General features: G+C 46.2%; 3 protein-coding genes across 4 annotated transcripts; 2 read left to right on the top strand and 1 right to left on the bottom strand.

Moving 5' to 3' along the window:
- The first annotated feature begins 255 nt into the window (after window positions 1-255).
- On the top strand, window positions 256-9,504 carry TINF2 (TERF1 interacting nuclear factor 2). Of its 2 annotated transcripts, none has more exons than XM_070427008.1 (9): window positions 256-762; window positions 911-1,015; window positions 1,096-1,197; window positions 1,276-1,383; window positions 1,469-1,565; window positions 1,739-2,201; window positions 2,291-2,358; window positions 2,465-2,556; window positions 4,835-9,504. In XM_070427008.1, exons 1-9 carry the CDS (start codon window positions 571-573, stop codon window positions 4,919-4,921), a joined length of 1,314 nt encoding a protein of 437 aa, XP_070283109.1. In that variant the 5' UTR covers window positions 256-570; the 3' UTR covers window positions 4,922-9,504. The 2 variants fall into 2 exon arrangements, with proteins under 2 accessions (XP_070283109.1, XP_070283103.1); XM_070427002.1 differs by lacking the exon at window positions 4,835-9,504 and adding an exon at window positions 2,690-4,803 and having other exon boundaries at window positions 259-762.
- Window positions 3,434-10,632, bottom strand: GMPR2 (guanosine monophosphate reductase 2). The gene is made up of 10 exons (XM_070427019.1): window positions 10,409-10,632; window positions 9,919-10,039; window positions 9,687-9,806; window positions 6,548-6,631; window positions 6,217-6,390; window positions 5,295-5,376; window positions 5,099-5,205; window positions 4,868-4,910; window positions 4,196-4,355; window positions 3,434-3,995 (listed from the first exon to the last, which is right to left on the bottom strand). The coding sequence occupies exons 2-10, from the start codon at window positions 10,003-10,005 to the stop codon at window positions 3,806-3,808; spliced, it is 1,047 nt and encodes a 348-aa protein (XP_070283120.1). The 5' UTR covers window positions 10,006-10,039; window positions 10,409-10,632; the 3' UTR covers window positions 3,434-3,805.
- Window positions 10,633-10,761: 129 nt separating this feature from the next.
- On the top strand, window positions 10,762-16,618 carry NEDD8 (NEDD8 ubiquitin like modifier). The gene is made up of 4 exons (XM_070427058.1): window positions 10,762-10,997; window positions 15,455-15,502; window positions 15,668-15,750; window positions 16,254-16,618. The coding sequence occupies exons 1-4, from the start codon at window positions 10,980-10,982 to the stop codon at window positions 16,348-16,350; spliced, it is 246 nt and encodes an 81-aa protein (XP_070283159.1). The 5' UTR covers window positions 10,762-10,979; the 3' UTR covers window positions 16,351-16,618.
- The last annotated feature ends 480 nt before the right edge of the window (window positions 16,619-17,098 follow it).

Below are 17,098 nucleotides of genomic sequence, written 5' to 3'. Positions count from 1 at the left end.
GGCTTCGCCGCGCCGGGTGGCGGCCTGGGGTTTGAGGGGTTTTTGTGGGTGACGATGACGGCGAGGACAGCGGCATGCCCCGCTTCACACACCGGACAGCCAAGCCTCAGAGAGGGACGGCGGGGGCTGAGAAGGCGCCTCGCCACCGCTCAGGACCCACGGAGACGGCGGGGCGGGGCGGCCGCCGGGGCGGCGCTTTATGACGCGCCGTCGCGTTCGCCGCCTTCTCCCCCCGCCCGTGACCCATTGGTTTCCCGTTACCGCCCTTTCCCGGGGCAAGAGAAACCGGTCGCAGGCCCTCGGGTTCGGGACAACGGCGCCGTTTAAGGCAGAGCGAGCGCCCTGGAACCATTGGGGCCGCTAGATTCTTCAGCCCGGCTCCCGCCCAAACTGGAGAAAACCTACAAAGTTCTGGCGGCCTGCGGAAGGGCGCGGAGTCGGACCGCGAAGCGCACGGGGCGCCTGACACGGCCGAGCGTCCGGGCGCCGCCGGAAGCCCCGCCCCCGGGCGGAGTCAGAGGCCTTTCGGGAAGGACCTCAGCCCCGCCCCCGAGGCCGAGCGCGCCGGCCATGGCCGAGCCCCCGGGGGCCGGCCCCGCGGCCCTGCGCGTGGCTGCCGCTGCCAACTGGCTGGTCGTGCGCCGACGCCGCGTGGAACATTTCCCACGAGTGTTGGAGTTCCTGCGGTGTCTGCGCGCCGCTGCTCCTGGCTTGGTTCGCTACCGCCACCACGAGCGCCTGTGTATGGGCCTGAAGGCCAAGGTACCGGAGCCGGTGGGGCCGGGAACGGGCAGAGGGGAAGGGGCGGGATGTAAGGATCAGACTAGGACAGACCGCTTGGGGGTTGGGAGCTGTTGCAAAAGGGGAGCTGGCCCCGAAGTGGGAATTCTGAGCTCGGTCCCATTCACAGGTGGTGGTGGAGCTGATCCTCCAGGGCCGGCCTTGGGCCCAGGTTCTGAATGTCTTGCATCACCACTTTCCAGAGTCTGGACCTGTAGTGCGGGACCCCAAAGCTGTAAGTAATCCCTGGAACCGTCCCCACCCACAGTGAATCCTCGGTGCCCCTAATTTGTCTGCCCGCTTTACCTTCAACAGACAGAGCAGGATCTGAAGAAGATCTCAGAGGCACGGGAAGCCTTTTGCCAGCAGGTGAATTTGCTGGCAGAGGCCCCTGTGGATTTGGCTTGGAAGTTGCAGGTGAGACTAGCGAATTTGGAAGCTATGATATGGCTTTCTTTTCTAGTCCCCTCCTGACCTGCTTTTTTCTGTCTGCAGGAACTTGAACAAGAGTATGGGGAACCCTTTCTGGCTGCTATGGAAAAGCTATTTTTTGAATACTTGTGTCGGCTGGAAAAAGCACTGCCTACCCCACAGACACAGCAGGTTTTCCTAGGCTTAAACACAGAGGGCGGAGGGCGGGGTGGTTGGACCAAGGTCTGTGGTCTTCATGCTCTCTCCTTGCCCACAGCTTCAGGATGTGCTGAGTTGGATGCAGCCTGGAATTTCTATCACTTCTTCTTTTGCTTTGAGCCAATATAGTGTGGACATGGGGTGGCCACTTCCAGGTACCAGGGCCATTTGGAAAAAATTAGGAATTTGGGGGTGGAATATGTAGGCTGAGGCCTTTTGAGACAGCCAGCCCCTTCGAAGGATTACATTGGCTTAAGACCCAGGAAACCAGACTGAGTTTATGTGTTACTGTCTGTTCTCTTTATAAGGAACATTCTTTTCTTTCTAGAGTGCTCTGTTACTAATTCAGTGAACATGTCAGAGCCCATGGAGCCCAGTCCTCCTCAGCAACCAAGATCAGCACTCCATCAACCTGTGCCAAAAGCCAAGCCTGGCCCACACCTTCCTCACGGAGCAGCCTCAAGAAAGCACCCAGAACCTTTGGCTGGCCACCACTTCAATCTGGCCCCTCTAGGCCAGCGAAGAACCCAGTCCCAGTGGGCATCCAGTAGGGTAGGCCATAAGGAGCGCCCCACAGTCATGCTATTCCCCTTTAGGAATCTGGGTTCACCAACCCAGGTCATATCTAAACCTGAGAACAGGAAAGAACAAGGGACACACATGGCAGTTCCAGCAGGTGATGTCAGCTCGAGAACAGCCTCCACTGAAAAGTCTAGGAGTCCATCCCAGACCCTGGGCCGAGGGACTGTGAAGGAGAACCCAGTTGACTTGTCAGCCTCGGAGCAAAAGGAGTGAGTGGAACAGTTGCTTCTGCCTACTGACAGCACATGCCTTGCCTGCTTTCCCTCCATTCTCTCTTCTTTGCTTGTTCCCACCCCAGGAATTGCTGGGACTGCCCCATGGAGCCCCTGAGACTGTCATTATCACCTCCTAGGGCCAGGAAGCCAGGTAGGTATACTGAGTCAGGACTGGATCAGACAGTCTCCTCTCTCGGGACGCTTGAGGGCCTGTGTTCACCTAGAGGAGTACTTTGATTCTGGTTTCCCTCTTGCAGTGTGTCCTCCATCGTTGTGCAGCCCTGTCATTACCATAGGGGACTTGGTTTTGGACTCTGATGAGGAAGAAAATGGCCAGAGGGGAGGAATGGTGAGTAGGGAGGAACAGAAAGCTGGGGAAAGAAGGAGACGGGGCAGAACAAGACAGAAACCCATGCTCCCTGAATACGGAGGGCTCAGGGAATGTTTCAGGTGACAGGATCTCCCTGCTCCTTTCTCTGCAGTTGTCTCTGGAAAACTATGAGAAGACAAAGTTTGACACCCTAATCCCCACCTTCTGTGAATATCTCCCCTCTTCTAGTCCCAATGCTGTCTCTGCCCCTTCCCATGACCATATAGACTCCTCTGATAGGACCAGAATGCCATCTGCATCTTGCCTGCCTCCTTCCTCCTCACCTCTACAGGCAGTTTAGTGGGGATAAAGTGGAAGCCCAGGCTTGGGTTGCTTGACTATATGGCCCAAATTACTTTGTAACGCTTGATCATTAAACTTTGTTTGTTAAAACACTGTGTTGCTGTGAGGGAGGGGAATTAAGGCTTCTATAAGGTTAGTGTAAATCATTCCTTAGAAACATAACTGGCCTCTCCAGCCTAAAAGAATCCCTTTGCTCTTTTACTTCCCTTGGAAAGTGTTGTTCAGGTGAATCAGAGAGATTACCAGGGCTGAGAGCCTGGATGAGAAATTTCCTTTTGCTATTCTGAAAATATCTGTGTGTCCTGATGCCAGAATATATACTCTGTAAATTTTCATGCTGCCAGGTTATCTAGGGGGTTAGCACTTGAATGGAGATGCTTCATAGAAAAAGTACTTATTGTCCTTGACTCCACTGGGTCAGTGCCATCTCCACCTCCACTTTCCTGGAGCCAGCACCCAGACGCCAGGCTTGTGTAGAAAGCCCCAGAATCTCTTTACAGTCACTGGGATCTCTTTTTGTAGAGACACTTAAAAAATATAAACACTTAAGAGCTTTTTAGATATTCAAAGATTGCATTTAATGAAGCTGATTAGCAAAGCATGATTCTAAAAGCCTACCTCTTAAGACCATGGCCATATCTAAAACATTTATGTACTGTATGAATCACTATCTTTTTCTTTTAGTAATCTTCAGAAGCTGAGTCTCCAGATTCCCATTTGATTATCAACTTCATTTTCTCAGCCTGCCTTCCTTGCTTCCTCCCTAGCGAGTGCGTTTTGTGGATGCAGATAGACACATTATTGCAGGAACTCTCAGGAGTGAGATGATCACATAACAGTCACAGCAGCTGGGATGGGTGAGGGGCCCACGTGGGAGGCCCTGTAGTTTGATGCTGGTGCCTTGGGAGGGCAGAACTGCTCAGACCTAGCTCACAACACTGAAGCTTGGATTCACCTGCTGGGTGACACGGATGAAGGTAGTTCTCCGACTCAGCTCCTTCAGCTTAGCTGCTCCTACGTACGTACATGTGGAACGGATGCCTCCAAGTATGTCTCGGATGGTATGTTCCACATCCCCTTTGAAGGGCACCTCCACCGTCTTTCCCTCTGAGGCCCTTAAAGGAGGAAAAATTTTCTTTTTCCTTCTGGATTCCTTAAGCCAAATGACTCTTCCCCAGTCCATTGCATTAAGCCCTGGTTCGCCACTTTTCTCCCAAGAACTATACCGTCCATCTCTCAGCAGCCCTGAGTTCTGCCACCACCCTACTTAGCCACACCTTCCAAGAACCCTCAGCTCCTGGGCCTCTACACGTACCTGTACTCAGCAATGCCCCCGGCGTACTTCTTCATGGCTGTTTCAGAACTCATTCCATAGAAGAGCTTGTATTTTTTGCCATCCCTCTCGACGAGCTCACCACCTGACTCACTGTGCCCAGCCAGCATGCCACCCAGCATCACAAAGTCAGCCCCTGCCCCTATCAATGAGAGGAAAAGAGATGAATCTAGCCCAGATGTTCACGTGCCCAACCACCCTCAGAAGCAACTCACACCAAATTCTAAAGCCACTAGAGATTCCCTGCCTGGCTTTGCTCTCTCTTTTTGCTGCTTTTGCTGTCTTTCTCTTTACTTTTCCCAGTTGAACAAGACTCACTTCAAGTATTCCAAGAGCAAAGGTCTCTAACTGTAGTGTGAGCAAGGATCACCTGGGAAGCTGTAAAAAATGCAGATCTGCAGCCCACTCTCCAGAGCTGGATTTTGTAACTCTGAGGGGCATTTACATTGCCCAACAGCCCAGGGGCTGGTGCAGATGGTCCTGGCCCACACTTGGGAGAGTCCATATCAGAGTTTCAGCTGGCTCGCCCAGATGACACCACCACTGGCTTCAGGGCCTGAATGGCTTCCTCAGCCTTAGCCTGATCCTAGACCCTCAAAGGTGATGCATCCTCTCCTATAGGATCCTCCTCCTGTGCCCTCCCAGTGTCCTTACCGAAAGCCTTGGCCACATCCCCAGGAGAGCTGCAGCCTCCATCCTGCAAAGTAAGAAGCAACGTGAAGAAACAGCATGGATTTCCCAAGCCCTCTCAGCAGTGTCCCAACAATCCACCTCAAAGCTGACAGGAACCCAGGAGTCCTGATCCACCTCTATCAGAGCTTCCATACCCAGTAGAAAACCCAGAGGTTTGGCATCCTCATACCCTGCTCTCCCCTTGGACCTTACTGAAATGATGTGGCCTTTGAGGCCATGAGCAGCATCTGCACACTCCATCACTGCACTAAGCTGTGGATACCCGACTCCAGTTTTCTTCCGGGTGGTACACACAGAGCCTGAGAAGAATGTGACAAGGATGAGAGAGAAGTGCTCCACAGCTACGTGCCACTGAAAAGAGCCAATGTCCCCCAATGAGCCAGCTTACCTGGTCCAATTCCCACTTTGATGATGTCAGCACCAGAGAGGATCAGCTCTTCCACCATCTCTCCTGTTACCACATTCCCTGCCTAAGACAGCAATCAAAACAGCATTCTTAGGGTCAGAAATGAAGAAGTTGTGTGCTCTTATATGTAGCATGCCTGGACCAGGTCCTTCCAACATTATTACAAAGAAGGGTACCTGGCTTCCCTCTGCTGGGCCCTCTGAGAGCTTTTAGATCAGCCTCTTCAAAGGATCCTGCTTCCCCAGGTGAGGTAAGGGGGTTAGTCACCAGTGTCACTGTTGCATTAGAGTAAAGCTGGGATCCAACTGGACCAAGATGAATTCTGATTTACCAAAGAGACCCAAAAATGTCCTGCCCTTAAGCTGTTAAGTGATAAAATTTCTCTGGCTTAGGGGAAAGGGGAAGACATGATGATGTAGGCTATATACCCATCTACATAGCTGTATTTGCTGCTTTTGTTTTGTTGTTTTGTTTTGTGTATATGCTGATGAACAGAAAAGAGAGCTCCCTCAATGCTGTGAAGAAAATGAGGTCTTGTAGTCATTCCCCTAAGCTTGTAAAAAAAATACGTTACATGTGATCCCTTTAATAGGATTGTAGTATGTTCATTTCAGTAGGCAGGCAGATCTATAGCACAGGTATGTACAGTGCATAAGCACATCAGGATTTGGTGAGTAACGTCAGGAACACTGGATTTACAAAGACAATGTATAAGAGTCAGAGATTGCAATGACCAATAAACATTTTAAGCATGGAACCTTGGATAATCACCTAGTGACATGATTAAGCAGACCAGGAAAATCAAAGTGCAGCAGAGGAGAAATGAACTGATGTAACAAAAAGGAGTGGCACAAAAGGGAAAGAAGGAGAGGAATGTACCATCTACAGGGTAATAGAAACATACCATGATGGTGTGTCCAGGGAAGCGTTTCCGTACATCCTTTACAAATTCAACGAAGTGTTCAGAGTAGCCATTTGCCACGTCCAGGCATATATATTTCACCTGGGGAATACCTTCCAGGATCTGTTCTAGCTGCTCAAAGTCAGAAGAGCCTGTGCCTGAGCTGGCAGCCAGATGCTGTGGGAGAAGCAGGGGCATTGGCATGGGAGGCATTAGACAGCTGTGGCATGTTTGGAAAAACCTGATGAGCAGTCTAAGAGTTGATCCCCAGGAAGCCAAGAAAAAATTTGTGGGAAAATGGGATAAGAAGGGATCACGGGAGGGCCAGTATTACCTCAAGACAGTCAGGATTCTGGCTGGCAAACTCTTTCCACTGCTCCAGGCTATAGTGTTTGTGGACAGCAGTGAAGAGGGAGAACTGAGAAGAAAGAGCCATCAAAAAGGAGAGAACTTTATTAGGATTTCTTTTTCTAGAAGTAGACCTTTATACTATTCTGAGGGAGAAAAGGACTGAGGTCTGGAAAGAGAAACTTAAAGAACTCAGGGGCTGAGGTGAGATTTTTGTTCAACCATTTGTCTCCCTACAAATCTCAGTAGGACTTTTTACCATAGCTAGTACTGTCAAACACTTCCACCAAAGTACTAAGTTACCTGGTTTGGATTTCACCTGCCAGCAAATACAGTGCTTCTGACTTAAAAGGTGACAGGTTAAAAAAAAAAAAAAAAAAAAAAAGGTGACAGGACAAGCTGTTGGTGCAAGAGGACAAGGAATAGACAAGAACCATGAAGACGCCGGACAAAGCCAGTGTCTGCCTACACTGATTCAGCCCCTCCTTCTATGGTAACCTGGTAGAACTAACCTGTTTTTGGTATGTCTGGTCAGTTTACCCACAGCAATTCAGTGAGTCAAAATGCTCACAAAAGGTGCCCTGACTGGGTGGCTCAGTTGGTTAGAGCATCGTCTCATGTGCAGGAAGGTTGCGGGTTCAATTCCCAGTTGGGGCATATACCTGGGTTGCAGTTCAATCCCTTGGTCAGCGCATACCTAGGAGGCAACCAATCGATGTGTCTCCCTTACATTGATGTTTCTCTCTCCTTCCCTCTCCCTCTCCCTCTCTCCCTCCTCCCTCTAAAATAAATAAATAAATAAATATATATATATATATATATATATAACAAATGCTCACAACAGGTAAGGCCTTAAGTTTAATGGAGCCAATTAGATGCTACCCCATCCTTTCTCCATCTCCACTGGAGTAAAGGACAAATTTTCTTGAGACATGGACCAACCTGAAAAGTTTATTTCATTCGATCTATTTCAGTCAACCAAGTTCAAGGACATAATGACTCACTGGACTTGTATTTTCTAGCTCAACAAATTGCAAACAGAATATCCCAATACTTTGAGAAAGGCATTCAAAGGCCACTGTGAATGCTGGTGTTTGTGCTTTAAAAGTGCAGGCATGCAAACAAATTAGATAGCAGTTAACTGAGACAGCACAAGTCTTGCAACTGGCAAGAAATCCAAGGAAGTCAAGCATCAGCCAGCAGTAAGGAAGTGTTACTGTTATACTCAATCAAAGTTCACCACCAACACCACCTAGCTGGTAGTGAATTCTCAGCAACACTCTGCCATCAACATGCTGACAAAGGAAAATCACTCTAGGAGGTCAGCAGACCTTAGAGATATGCTGGCATAGTGTCACGTGATAAGCACATCCAATTACATACCAAACTAAAGATCTAAAAAAGATGGATGCTTGCATCCAACCTTTTAATTATTACTGTGAGACTTGACTCTATCTCTAAAATCTGATTTCTTTAGCACTCAGTAGTATTTAAAAGCCAGTCTCGCCGAAACCGGTTTGGCTCAGTGGATAGAGCGTTGGCCTGCGGAATGAGGGGTCCCAGGTTCGATTCCGGTCAAGGGCATGTACCTTGGTTGCGGGCACATCCCCAGTAGGAGATGTGCAGGAGGTAGCTGACCGATGTTTCTCTCTCATCGATGTTTCTAACTCTCTCTCTCCCTTCCTCTCTGTAAAAAATCAATAAAATCTATTTTAAAATAAATAAATAAATAAAAGCCAGTCTCAACACAAAACATTAAAACAATGCCCACAAGTTCCATGTGTTACAGCATGTCTATTAATACTGCAGTCAGATTCACCATTCCTCAACTCAACAGGGCAACAGCAGGATTCCTAAATAGTTAGTGCACAGCAACAGCAATACAGTACTAAAACAATAACTACCAACCTCGGAGAAATGACAGCAGACATTCCACAGAGACTTACAGCAATCAGAAGTAAAGAAAGGGAGATGAAGTCCTGAAGGTTAAGAGCCTCAAGCAGCAACAGAATCCCATCAACCAGGGCTATGTGGATTAACCAGAAGAGTGCATATGTTCTCAAGAGTACCCAAAGTAACTATCTACCTTCTCAACTACAAATATAGAAGCAGGTAATATTACTGACAAGAGTAGCATCTTCTACTTTGAAAGTGAACAATAACCTGTATATAAGAAAAACAGCCCTAACCGGTTTGGCTCAGTGGATAGAGTGTCAGCCTGCGGACTGAAAGGTCCCAGGTTCGATTCTGGCCAAGGGTATATACCTTGGTTGTGGGCACATACCCAGTAGGAGGTGTGCAGGAGGCAGCTGATCGATGTTTCTCTCCCATCGATGTTTCTAACTCTCTATCCCTCTCCCTCTCTGTAAAAAAATCAATAAAATATATTAAAAAAAGAAAAGAAAAACACATTCCATTTTGGGCACATTCCAGAAACTCCAAGGAACCTAGGACTTAAAATTAAGAAGATTAAAAAAAAAAAAAAAAGAGTAGGCATATTATAAAATTAATAAGCTTCTCTCTAGGATCTCCTAGTTAGGAATTTTTAAATGCTCAAAATGTATTTAGTTTCTGGACTAAAACAGTGAATGTTTAGTTTCCTAACAATGATGTAACAGGAGAGATGCATGTGATTTGGAGGGGGTGACCTGGGGCTAAAGTTGGCAAGGTGCATAAAACTGCCGCACAGGCCCAGCCGATGTGGCTCACTGGTTGAGCATCAACTCATGCACCAAGAGGTCACTGGTTCGATTCTGGCCAGGGCAAATGCTGGGGGTTTCAGGCTCAATCCCCAGCAGAGGGCATGGAGGAGGCAGCTGATCAATGTTTTTCTCTCATTGATGTTTCTCCCTCTCTCTCTAAAAATCAATAAAAACATATCAATTGATCAGAAAAAAAGTGTGACACCCTATATATCAGAAAAATAGGATCAAAACGTAGCTTTGAATCTCATTAACTTACATGGCTCTTTGAACTTACCAGATACTGGAGAAAAATAGTAAATTAGAGCATCCAGATTGTTAACTGCCAGAGTTGATCTGGGATGGGGATGGGAATGCCAATAACTCTCCACTCAGCCCAAACAGCTGGACACCATCGAGGAAGCAGCTTAAGAGAAGTCCTACCTTACAGAGGACCTTGGCCATTTCAAAGGTGCCCACAGTGTCCATATTGGCAGCAATGATGGGGATCCCAGTGTACATCTGCTTTGAGTTGCGAAATGAAAAGGATCTAGTGAGATCCACCTGCAGATATGAACAGGAAAAATGAGCATTTCATTCACCCAAGAAACAAGTACTGCATGAGGAAAAATGCCAGGAATCTTCCTCAGTCCTGGTCCCGGGGAAGCGGGCTCACCTCACTTCGAGACTTAAGGGTACTGCGTTTGGGCCTCAGCAAGACGTCCTTGAAGTCCAGTTTGACGTCGTTGTCTATGTGAGGCATGGCGGGGGCTTCGGGGTAGCGACGAATCTGAGGGCTGGAAGGTAAGGAAAGACGGGACGGGGGAGCTGAGTCAATAACAAGCCTTAAGGCCCTGTTAGGGCTGGCGGCAGGGCTCATCTCTCTCCTCGCTTAAACTGTACAAAGTCGGGGCACTGGTCGAGGCGTGGTCGGTCCCTGAAGACTGCCATCTTCGACCGGTCCCACGGTCGCGATTACCCTCGGGGTCTCCATCCCAGGGGAGAATAATTGGGATGGAATCGTGAGTGACCCTAAACAGGTACATTCTTTACACTACTTTTCCTTCTCCCTCCCGGCAAATAAGTAATGAGGAAAGAGAGTGATTTGAGGGCAAGAGGAATGGGGGAGGGGTCCCACAACCTGCTTCCGGAATAGGGGTACTCACTTCCTGTGGCCGTAGCCAAGGTGGCGGTTGACCGAAGTTCCCCTTGCTTAGCAACGATCCTCGTGCAGACCCGCTAAGCCTTGTGGGCCACGCCAACAGGTTCCGCTAATTGCGGGCGAGAACGATTAACTGAGGAATTCCAGCTTCGGCGGCGACTGTGCGAGGTCTTCTGGTTAACGGAATTCACACACTGAGGTTGTCGTTGGTCTGAGAAGCAGGAGACTACAACTCCCAGGGTGCAACGCGCGGAGCTGCCCGCAGGCAGGATGGGAGAAGTAGTTCGTTCCGCCCGGTCTAGACCCTGCTCACTGGGGACTCTCAGAGTCGCGGAGGCGACATCTCTGCTCTAATTAAGCTTGCCACCTTCTTTTTCTTTAGGACGCCACCGAAAGAAAACGCGGGGAGCATTTCTGAGCCTTTGGGGAATCCCGGAGAAAGAAGGGGGGGTGGAGCCAGCCAATGACCCGGAAGCAGAAGTGACTCCCACCGACCGAGTGCTGGGGAGCGGCAGCAGCCACCGCAGCGGTAGAAGCAAGAATTTATCTGTGTGCAGACCCAATATCGGAAGAAGATGCTAATTAAAGTGAAGGTGGGAGCACTTCCAGCTTTGCCAAGACGCAGTGGTACTGGGCTGGCCGCTGTGCCTTACGGGAGAAGCGGGGAAGGGAAACCACGCCTTTCCCGAGCCTTGAGGGCGCTGACACCCTCAGGGCTCCGCGCGAGGGGTGATGGGAAGTGGGGGGACTCTTCATGTCTTTGATGGCGAGGGGCTGGCCCAACTAAGTGACCGCGGGGTTTCTGTCTTTCCTGCTTTCTCGCCAGACGTGACATGACCCTGAAGGCCTCCTTTGCCAGGGTTCTCGCTGTATTCAAACCCCCCGCGCTCAGGGAGAGGACCTAGCAGCAGCTTGGCTCCACTCTCCCTTAGATTCTTGGAATAAGCTGAGATCTCCGTGCTTCGTGCCCAGGTTACCTAGGTTACCTGCTTCTCCCAGTCCGAGCACAGCACAAAAACGTTAGCCTGGGAACCGGGGTGAGGGGAGGAAGCGGGAGGGGGTGGTTCCAAGGCTAGATCGTGAGTCTTTGCTGGTTGTCGTCAAGGTTTGGTATCTCAGCCAGCCTTCAGGAACTCAGACTGGGAGTGTTAGTCAGGACCTGCCTTTCCGAGCCAGGCATCCTGGGCCAGCCTCCCTTCCGTGACGGGGGCGGGTTGGTTAGTTACCAGCGCCCCGGTTCCTGTACTGGCAGGGTTAACTTCATCTTCTCTCAGCTCCCATTATTTTTCAATTCCCAACCCTCACCAGTCCTACCTGCTATTTCCTCTTTTGTGCCTGCAGACAGACAAAAATTAACAATCGATGCAGTGCAACATTAGTTTGACTGCTTTACTTCCGAGTAAGTCTATCGTTATTTCTTCAGCTCCTTAGTGTATTTGCTATATATAATAGCCATTCTTAACCTCTTCAGTTCTTCCAAACCACCTCGGATTGAGGCCAAACGGCATGGCCAGACTATGTTGTTTTTCAAACTTGAGTAGTGGCCTATAAAAGAGTCGCTAACTGTGAAGTCAATTTAAGAGTTCAGTGGGTCGTGAGCAATGTTTAAAAAAGAAGAAGAAAATAGAAATGTCAGGGTATACTTCTGGGTAAAAGTGTTGCGTTACTAGTTCATATGTATTTCTTGATATGGGTCACTGTCAAAAAGTGTGAAGAACACTAGCAGATCAATGCTTTTATCTTCTTTTCAATGCATAGGGTTTTTTGTGTCCCCTGAGTATACTGTTAGTCCAACAAACGGTTATTACTATACTTGATGTTCAGTGTTTTGGAAACTCTTTTTAAAATCTCAATCTACATTTAAAAATTTTACCTCATGTCTCAGACACGCCCCCCCAAAAAAACACACCTTATTATGTGTGATATGCTTTGACATTTCAATTCTATCCTAAGTTGATTTCATAACCCATTGATGGTTGAGACCTGCAGTTTAAAAGTATACTGTTATAGATGGGCTTCTCAACTTAAAAGTGCTTAAGAATCACCTGGGGATCTTGTGAAAATACTGATTCTAATTCAGTGGGTCTGGGATGAGACCTGAGATTCTGCATTTTAACATGCTCCCATGTGATGCTGATGCTGCTTGAGTAGCAAGGTTCTAGATTTTGTCTCTTTGAATTAATTTTTATTTAGTACTTCTCTGAAATTGTCATTTTCCTTTCCTGAAACACTTTCCTTTTTACCTTTAAGTGGGTTTCTCTGTCCTTCATCTCTCTTTTTTGGTTGTTGTTTGCTACATTTCTCTATACGTTAATTACATATAAAAGTGATTAGTTGGCTGTGAGTTATATAAATGATAGGTTTTATTGGCAGGACTCCTTTATAAATTACTAATTTTTCAACTTTTCTCTCCCCTTAGCTGACTTCTTCCATATCTTTTTCTGCAGTCCTTTACAGGTCCTTCTGATTTAAATCTTCTCTTGATACTTCATCTTTCTAAAATTAAATACATCATCTTCTCTCTTAAGCCAGCTCCCCAATACTCATATATTGATCCTGCAAATCTTCCAGGTATCTGGAACTCAGTTCTTTAGAGTAATTTCTCTTTTAGAACCTAATTTTTCCTTTGGTATTTCTTTTTGCTTGGTTTTCTTTTCATTCCCATTACACTTATTCTGGTTTGGGGTCTCATTAACTTATGTCTTTATTTATGTGTGATGCCTCCAACCAGGTTTTCATTCATTCATTTATTTATTAAATGTATTCTTTTATTTTTTTTATTTTAGGGGAAGAGAGAGAGAGAGAAACATCGATTTGTTGTTCCACTTACTTATGCATTCATTGGTTGCTTCCTGTAGCGACCTGACTGGGGATCGAATCTGCAACCTTGATCGGAAGGATGCTCTAACCAACTGAGCTATCCAGCCAGGGCTTGATAATGTAACTTTAAAAGAAACTGCTAAACAGTTCTTCAGGTGCACCATTTTATGTTCCCACCTGCAATGAATGAACTTTCCAGCTGCTTGGTACCCTTGCTAGTCATATCAGCCATTTTTATTTAGTTATAATAGTGAGTGTGAAATGTTATTTTATTTAGGTTTAAATTAATCAGTGCTGATTTTCACTCACCATAGCATTTTGACATTGCACCTTGTATTTGGACAGTAGTATTCAATATGGCATTTCCTTGTATATATAGGCTTGTTCTATTAATTATACAGCTCAGTGTTTCTTGATTGTAAATCTTCACTTGAAAATATTGTTGGCAAAGGCTGGATCACTTAATTTCTTTTATATCCCCTCCAGCACCTAAAGCAGTGTGTTGGGCTTAAGTTCATCATAAACTTGTTAAATAGCATTGAATGCATTCCTGGGTCACAGTGAGCAGATCTGCGGGAAGAAGCTAGTATCGCATGATATATAAAGAATATCTTTTAAAATTGTTCAGTTACTTTTTAATTATGGACAACTTCAAACATATATCACAGCATAGAGAAAGACATACTGCACCCTTTACCCAGCTTCAAAAACTATAATTTCATGGTCCATCTTATTTACACTCACCAATCCTCCTTAGCTGATGTTTTATGAAACAAATCCCAGCATGTTACTCATACATTTCAGTATTTAGCTGTAAAAAATAACTTTTTTCCTAATATAACCATAATGATCACACCTAAAAGATTAACACTGATTTTTTTTTTACTATCAACAAATGTACTCTTTTTGTCTCATTTATTTTTATAGTTAGTTTGAATCTAAACTAAAGTCATACATTACAGTTGGTTGATATGTATTTTAAACTCTTCAAACCTGTAAAGCACCCTTTTCTCTCTTTTTTCTTGTTGAATAAACTATATTGTTTGTCCCATAGAGTTTCCTACTGTTTGGATTTTGCTGATTACATCTCCATGCTGTCTTTTAATGCATTCCTCTTCTACCTGTTTTTCTTGTCATTTGGTAATAAGATCTAGAACCTTGATTAGTCTTTTCTATGTGTTCATCTGTGAAAATAATTCATAGGTAGTGGTGCGGTAAGTACTTTTTTGTTGTTTTGTTAGTCCTCACCCGAGGATATTTTTCCCATTGATTTTTTTTATTTTTTAGAGAAAGTGGAAGGGAGGGAATCGAGCCTGCAACCAAGGTACATGCCCTTGACCAGAATCGAACCCGCAACCCTTCAGTCCAAAGGCTGGTGCTTTATCCACTGAGCCTAGGGCAACATTTTTTTTTTTTTTAGATTTTTAAAAAATATAGTTTTATTGATTTCAGAGAGGAAGGGAGAGGGAGAGAGAGATAGAACCATCAATGATGAGAAAAAAATAATTGATTGGCTGCCTCCTGCACGACCCTTACTGGGGATCAAGCCCACAACCTTGGCATGTGCCCTTGACCGGAATCGAACCTGGGACCCTTCAGTCCACAGGCTGACGCTGTATCCACTGAGCCTAACCTGCTAGGGCTAGGGCACCATTTTTAAGTGTACAGTTAGTATATTGTATTTGGATGTCATTAGCCCTTAGCCTATGGAAGAAGTCAGGAAGACCAGAGCTGCAATTTAGGATTTACACAGAAGTCTGGAGAAGATATGGGAGAATAGAATGTTGAATTCTAGTATTACTTAAGTTAATCAGAGGTGATCTCTGATATCCTTGAGAATTCTTTGAATTATCTAAATGTTAATTTCTACCACTGATATACAACAACATCCTTCTGACTCAAAGGAATGCTATCTTTAGGATACCTCTCATTGCTATGTCAAGCAAAAATACCATGGATTCTAGTGGGGTGGGGTGGGGGATGTGAAATGACCTGTGGGACTAAGGTCAAATGGTTCACAGAATCTTGCCCTCTCAAACATGTCCACAGCCTAAAAATGTTTGATGAATTTAGATGTGGTCAACGCCTTCCAATTCTTCAGAGCAGCTTTGCCAAGAATGTACATCTCTTAGAAGGTAGTAGATCCCCAGAGACCAGGACATGACATTTTTACCTAAGAGAAATATTGTACAGTGGGCTGTAGGACTCATGAAACCCTTGCCTGTTTCAGACGCTGACCGGAAAGGAGATTGAGATTGACATTGAACCCACAGATAAGGTAATACCCCAACACATCTTCATGCCTATCTCTCTACATTTGTTTGGATATGCTGATGAACTTAGTCCTTTGCTTTCATGCTGTCTGCATAGCTCTGTTCTTTCCACTTCCATGGCCCTATCCGTATCTGCCACGGGTAGCCCCTAACTACTTGTACTCCTTAAGGTGGAACGAATCAAGGAACGTGTGGAAGAGAAAGAGGGAATCCCCCCACAGCAGCAGCGGCTCATCTACAGTGGTAAACAGATGTGAGTTTGGAATGGAAATGAGGGTGTGGCAATCTTACATGAAGATGAGGGAGCAAATACTGGAGATGGTCTGCTTCTTTTTATTGGTGGCCTAGACCCTTTGACAATTTAGTGAAGCCTATGCACCCCTTCTCCGAATCAGATTTCTGCAGGCATAAAATAAAATACATAGAATTACAGAAGCAAACCATATTGAAAATATTTTCAAGATACCTGCAAATAATTGTAATGTGTGAAAATATCTAATTTCTATTGTTAATAGGTTACCCATATTGCTAATACCACTATGGATTTTGCCTATGTTCCCAATTTAAAGAATATTAGATTTCAGGTAGGAGTTAGTAAAAATAAAGATGTAACTTTTTTTCTCATCTGAGTTTATAGACCGCCCCGCCGCGCCCCCCCCCCCCCCCATCCCTCCGGGGGGGGTCCATGAAACCCAGGTTAAAAGCCCTGTTCTAGATGATTTTTTCTAATCCTTTTTGTGCCTTCTTTTCCTGCAGGAATGATGAGAAGACAGCAGCTGATTATAAAATCCTAGGTGGTTCAGTCCTCCACCTGGTGTTGGCTCTAAGAGGAGGAGGTGGCTTTAGGCAGTGATGGACCCTCTCTCCATTTTACCTCCTTACCCTGTCTCTCGTGATGAGGCATCATATATCCTGTCACTCTCTGGGACACCAGAGTCACTGCCCCCTCTCCTGGATGCCCAGTCTTGTGTGTCTACGGGTAGGAGACTATGAGGACCCCAGGATGCAGTGTTCCTGTCCCAGATGGCCCCTGCTGGCTATTGGGTTTTAGTTGCAGTCCTGTGTACTTCCCTCTCTTATGGCTATGTCCCTGGTTGTCAATAAAATGTTTCCCGACCTCCTGGAATCTTTCTTCTGTTATACAAACATGACTGAAGTCAAAATGGACTCAATGCACACCCAGTTATACCAAGCTGAAAGTAGGACAATGGAAGGCAATGTGCCCTCAGAATGATTACCAGACTGTCAGTGGTGCCAGATCTCACCAGTTCATGAGAGCTAACTATTGGCATCTCTTTACAACCCCAAATTAAGTAACTTCATGTTGGTAGCTTGAAATTGGCCATGGTAGAATATTTATAGTAATTGGCAAACAATGAAAATCAGTTTCTCCCCCCAAACTGGTTGTTATACATCTGTCATCATACTGCTAACATGGTAGGAACCAGGAGAGTGAATTATCTCCTGTTGTGGACCTACTGGACATTTGGGCCTGAGTTGAGAAAGGCCTGAAGGGTTTTACAGATACCACATTCTTTGTGGCTGGAGTATTGCTGAGGGCTCTGGGCTCTATACTGTGGAGAGACGCTGATAAGAACAGA

The sequence above is a fragment of the Myotis yumanensis genome, unplaced genomic scaffold (assembly GCF_028538775.1).
Source record: "Myotis yumanensis isolate MYYU_CA2020_CCGP unplaced genomic scaffold, mMyoYum1.0.hap1 SCAF_1, whole genome shotgun sequence".
Classification (NCBI taxonomy): Eukaryota; Metazoa; Chordata; class Mammalia; order Chiroptera; family Vespertilionidae; genus Myotis; species Myotis yumanensis.
The sequence above is the reverse complement of the archived record's forward strand: the minus strand, read 5'-3'. Positions and strand labels throughout refer to the sequence as shown.

Bases quoted from the DNA above. Each gene is read 5' to 3' on its own strand.
- TINF2 (XM_070427002.1), top strand. From the start codon at position 571: ATGGCCGAGCCCCCGGGGGCCGGCCCCGCGGCCCTGCGCGTGGCTGCC. The intron at 2,202-2,290 runs GTGAGTGGAACA...TTCCCACCCCAG, and splicing joins TCAGCCTCGGAGCAAAAGGA to GAATTGCTGGGACTGCCCCA. The intron at 2,557-2,689 runs GTGAGTAGGGAG...CTTTCTCTGCAG, and splicing joins ATGGCCAGAGGGGAGGAATG to TTGTCTCTGGAAAACTATGA.
- GMPR2 (XM_070427019.1), bottom strand. From the start codon at position 10,005: ATGCCTCACATAGACAACGACGTCAAACTGGACTTCAAGGACGTCTTG. The intron at 9,807-9,918 runs GTGAGCCCGCTT...TCATATCTGCAG, and splicing joins CCCTTAAGTCTCGAAGTGAG to GTGGATCTCACTAGATCCTT. The intron at 6,632-9,686 runs GTAGGACTTCTC...CTTTCTTCTCAG, and splicing joins TGGCCAAGGTCCTCTGTAAG to TTCTCCCTCTTCACTGCTGT.
- NEDD8 (XM_070427058.1), top strand. The intron at 15,503-15,667 runs GTAATACCCCAA...GTACTCCTTAAG, and splicing joins ACATTGAACCCACAGATAAG to GTGGAACGAATCAAGGAACG. The intron at 15,751-16,253 runs GTGAGTTTGGAA...CTTTTCCTGCAG, and splicing joins ATCTACAGTGGTAAACAGAT to GAATGATGAGAAGACAGCAG.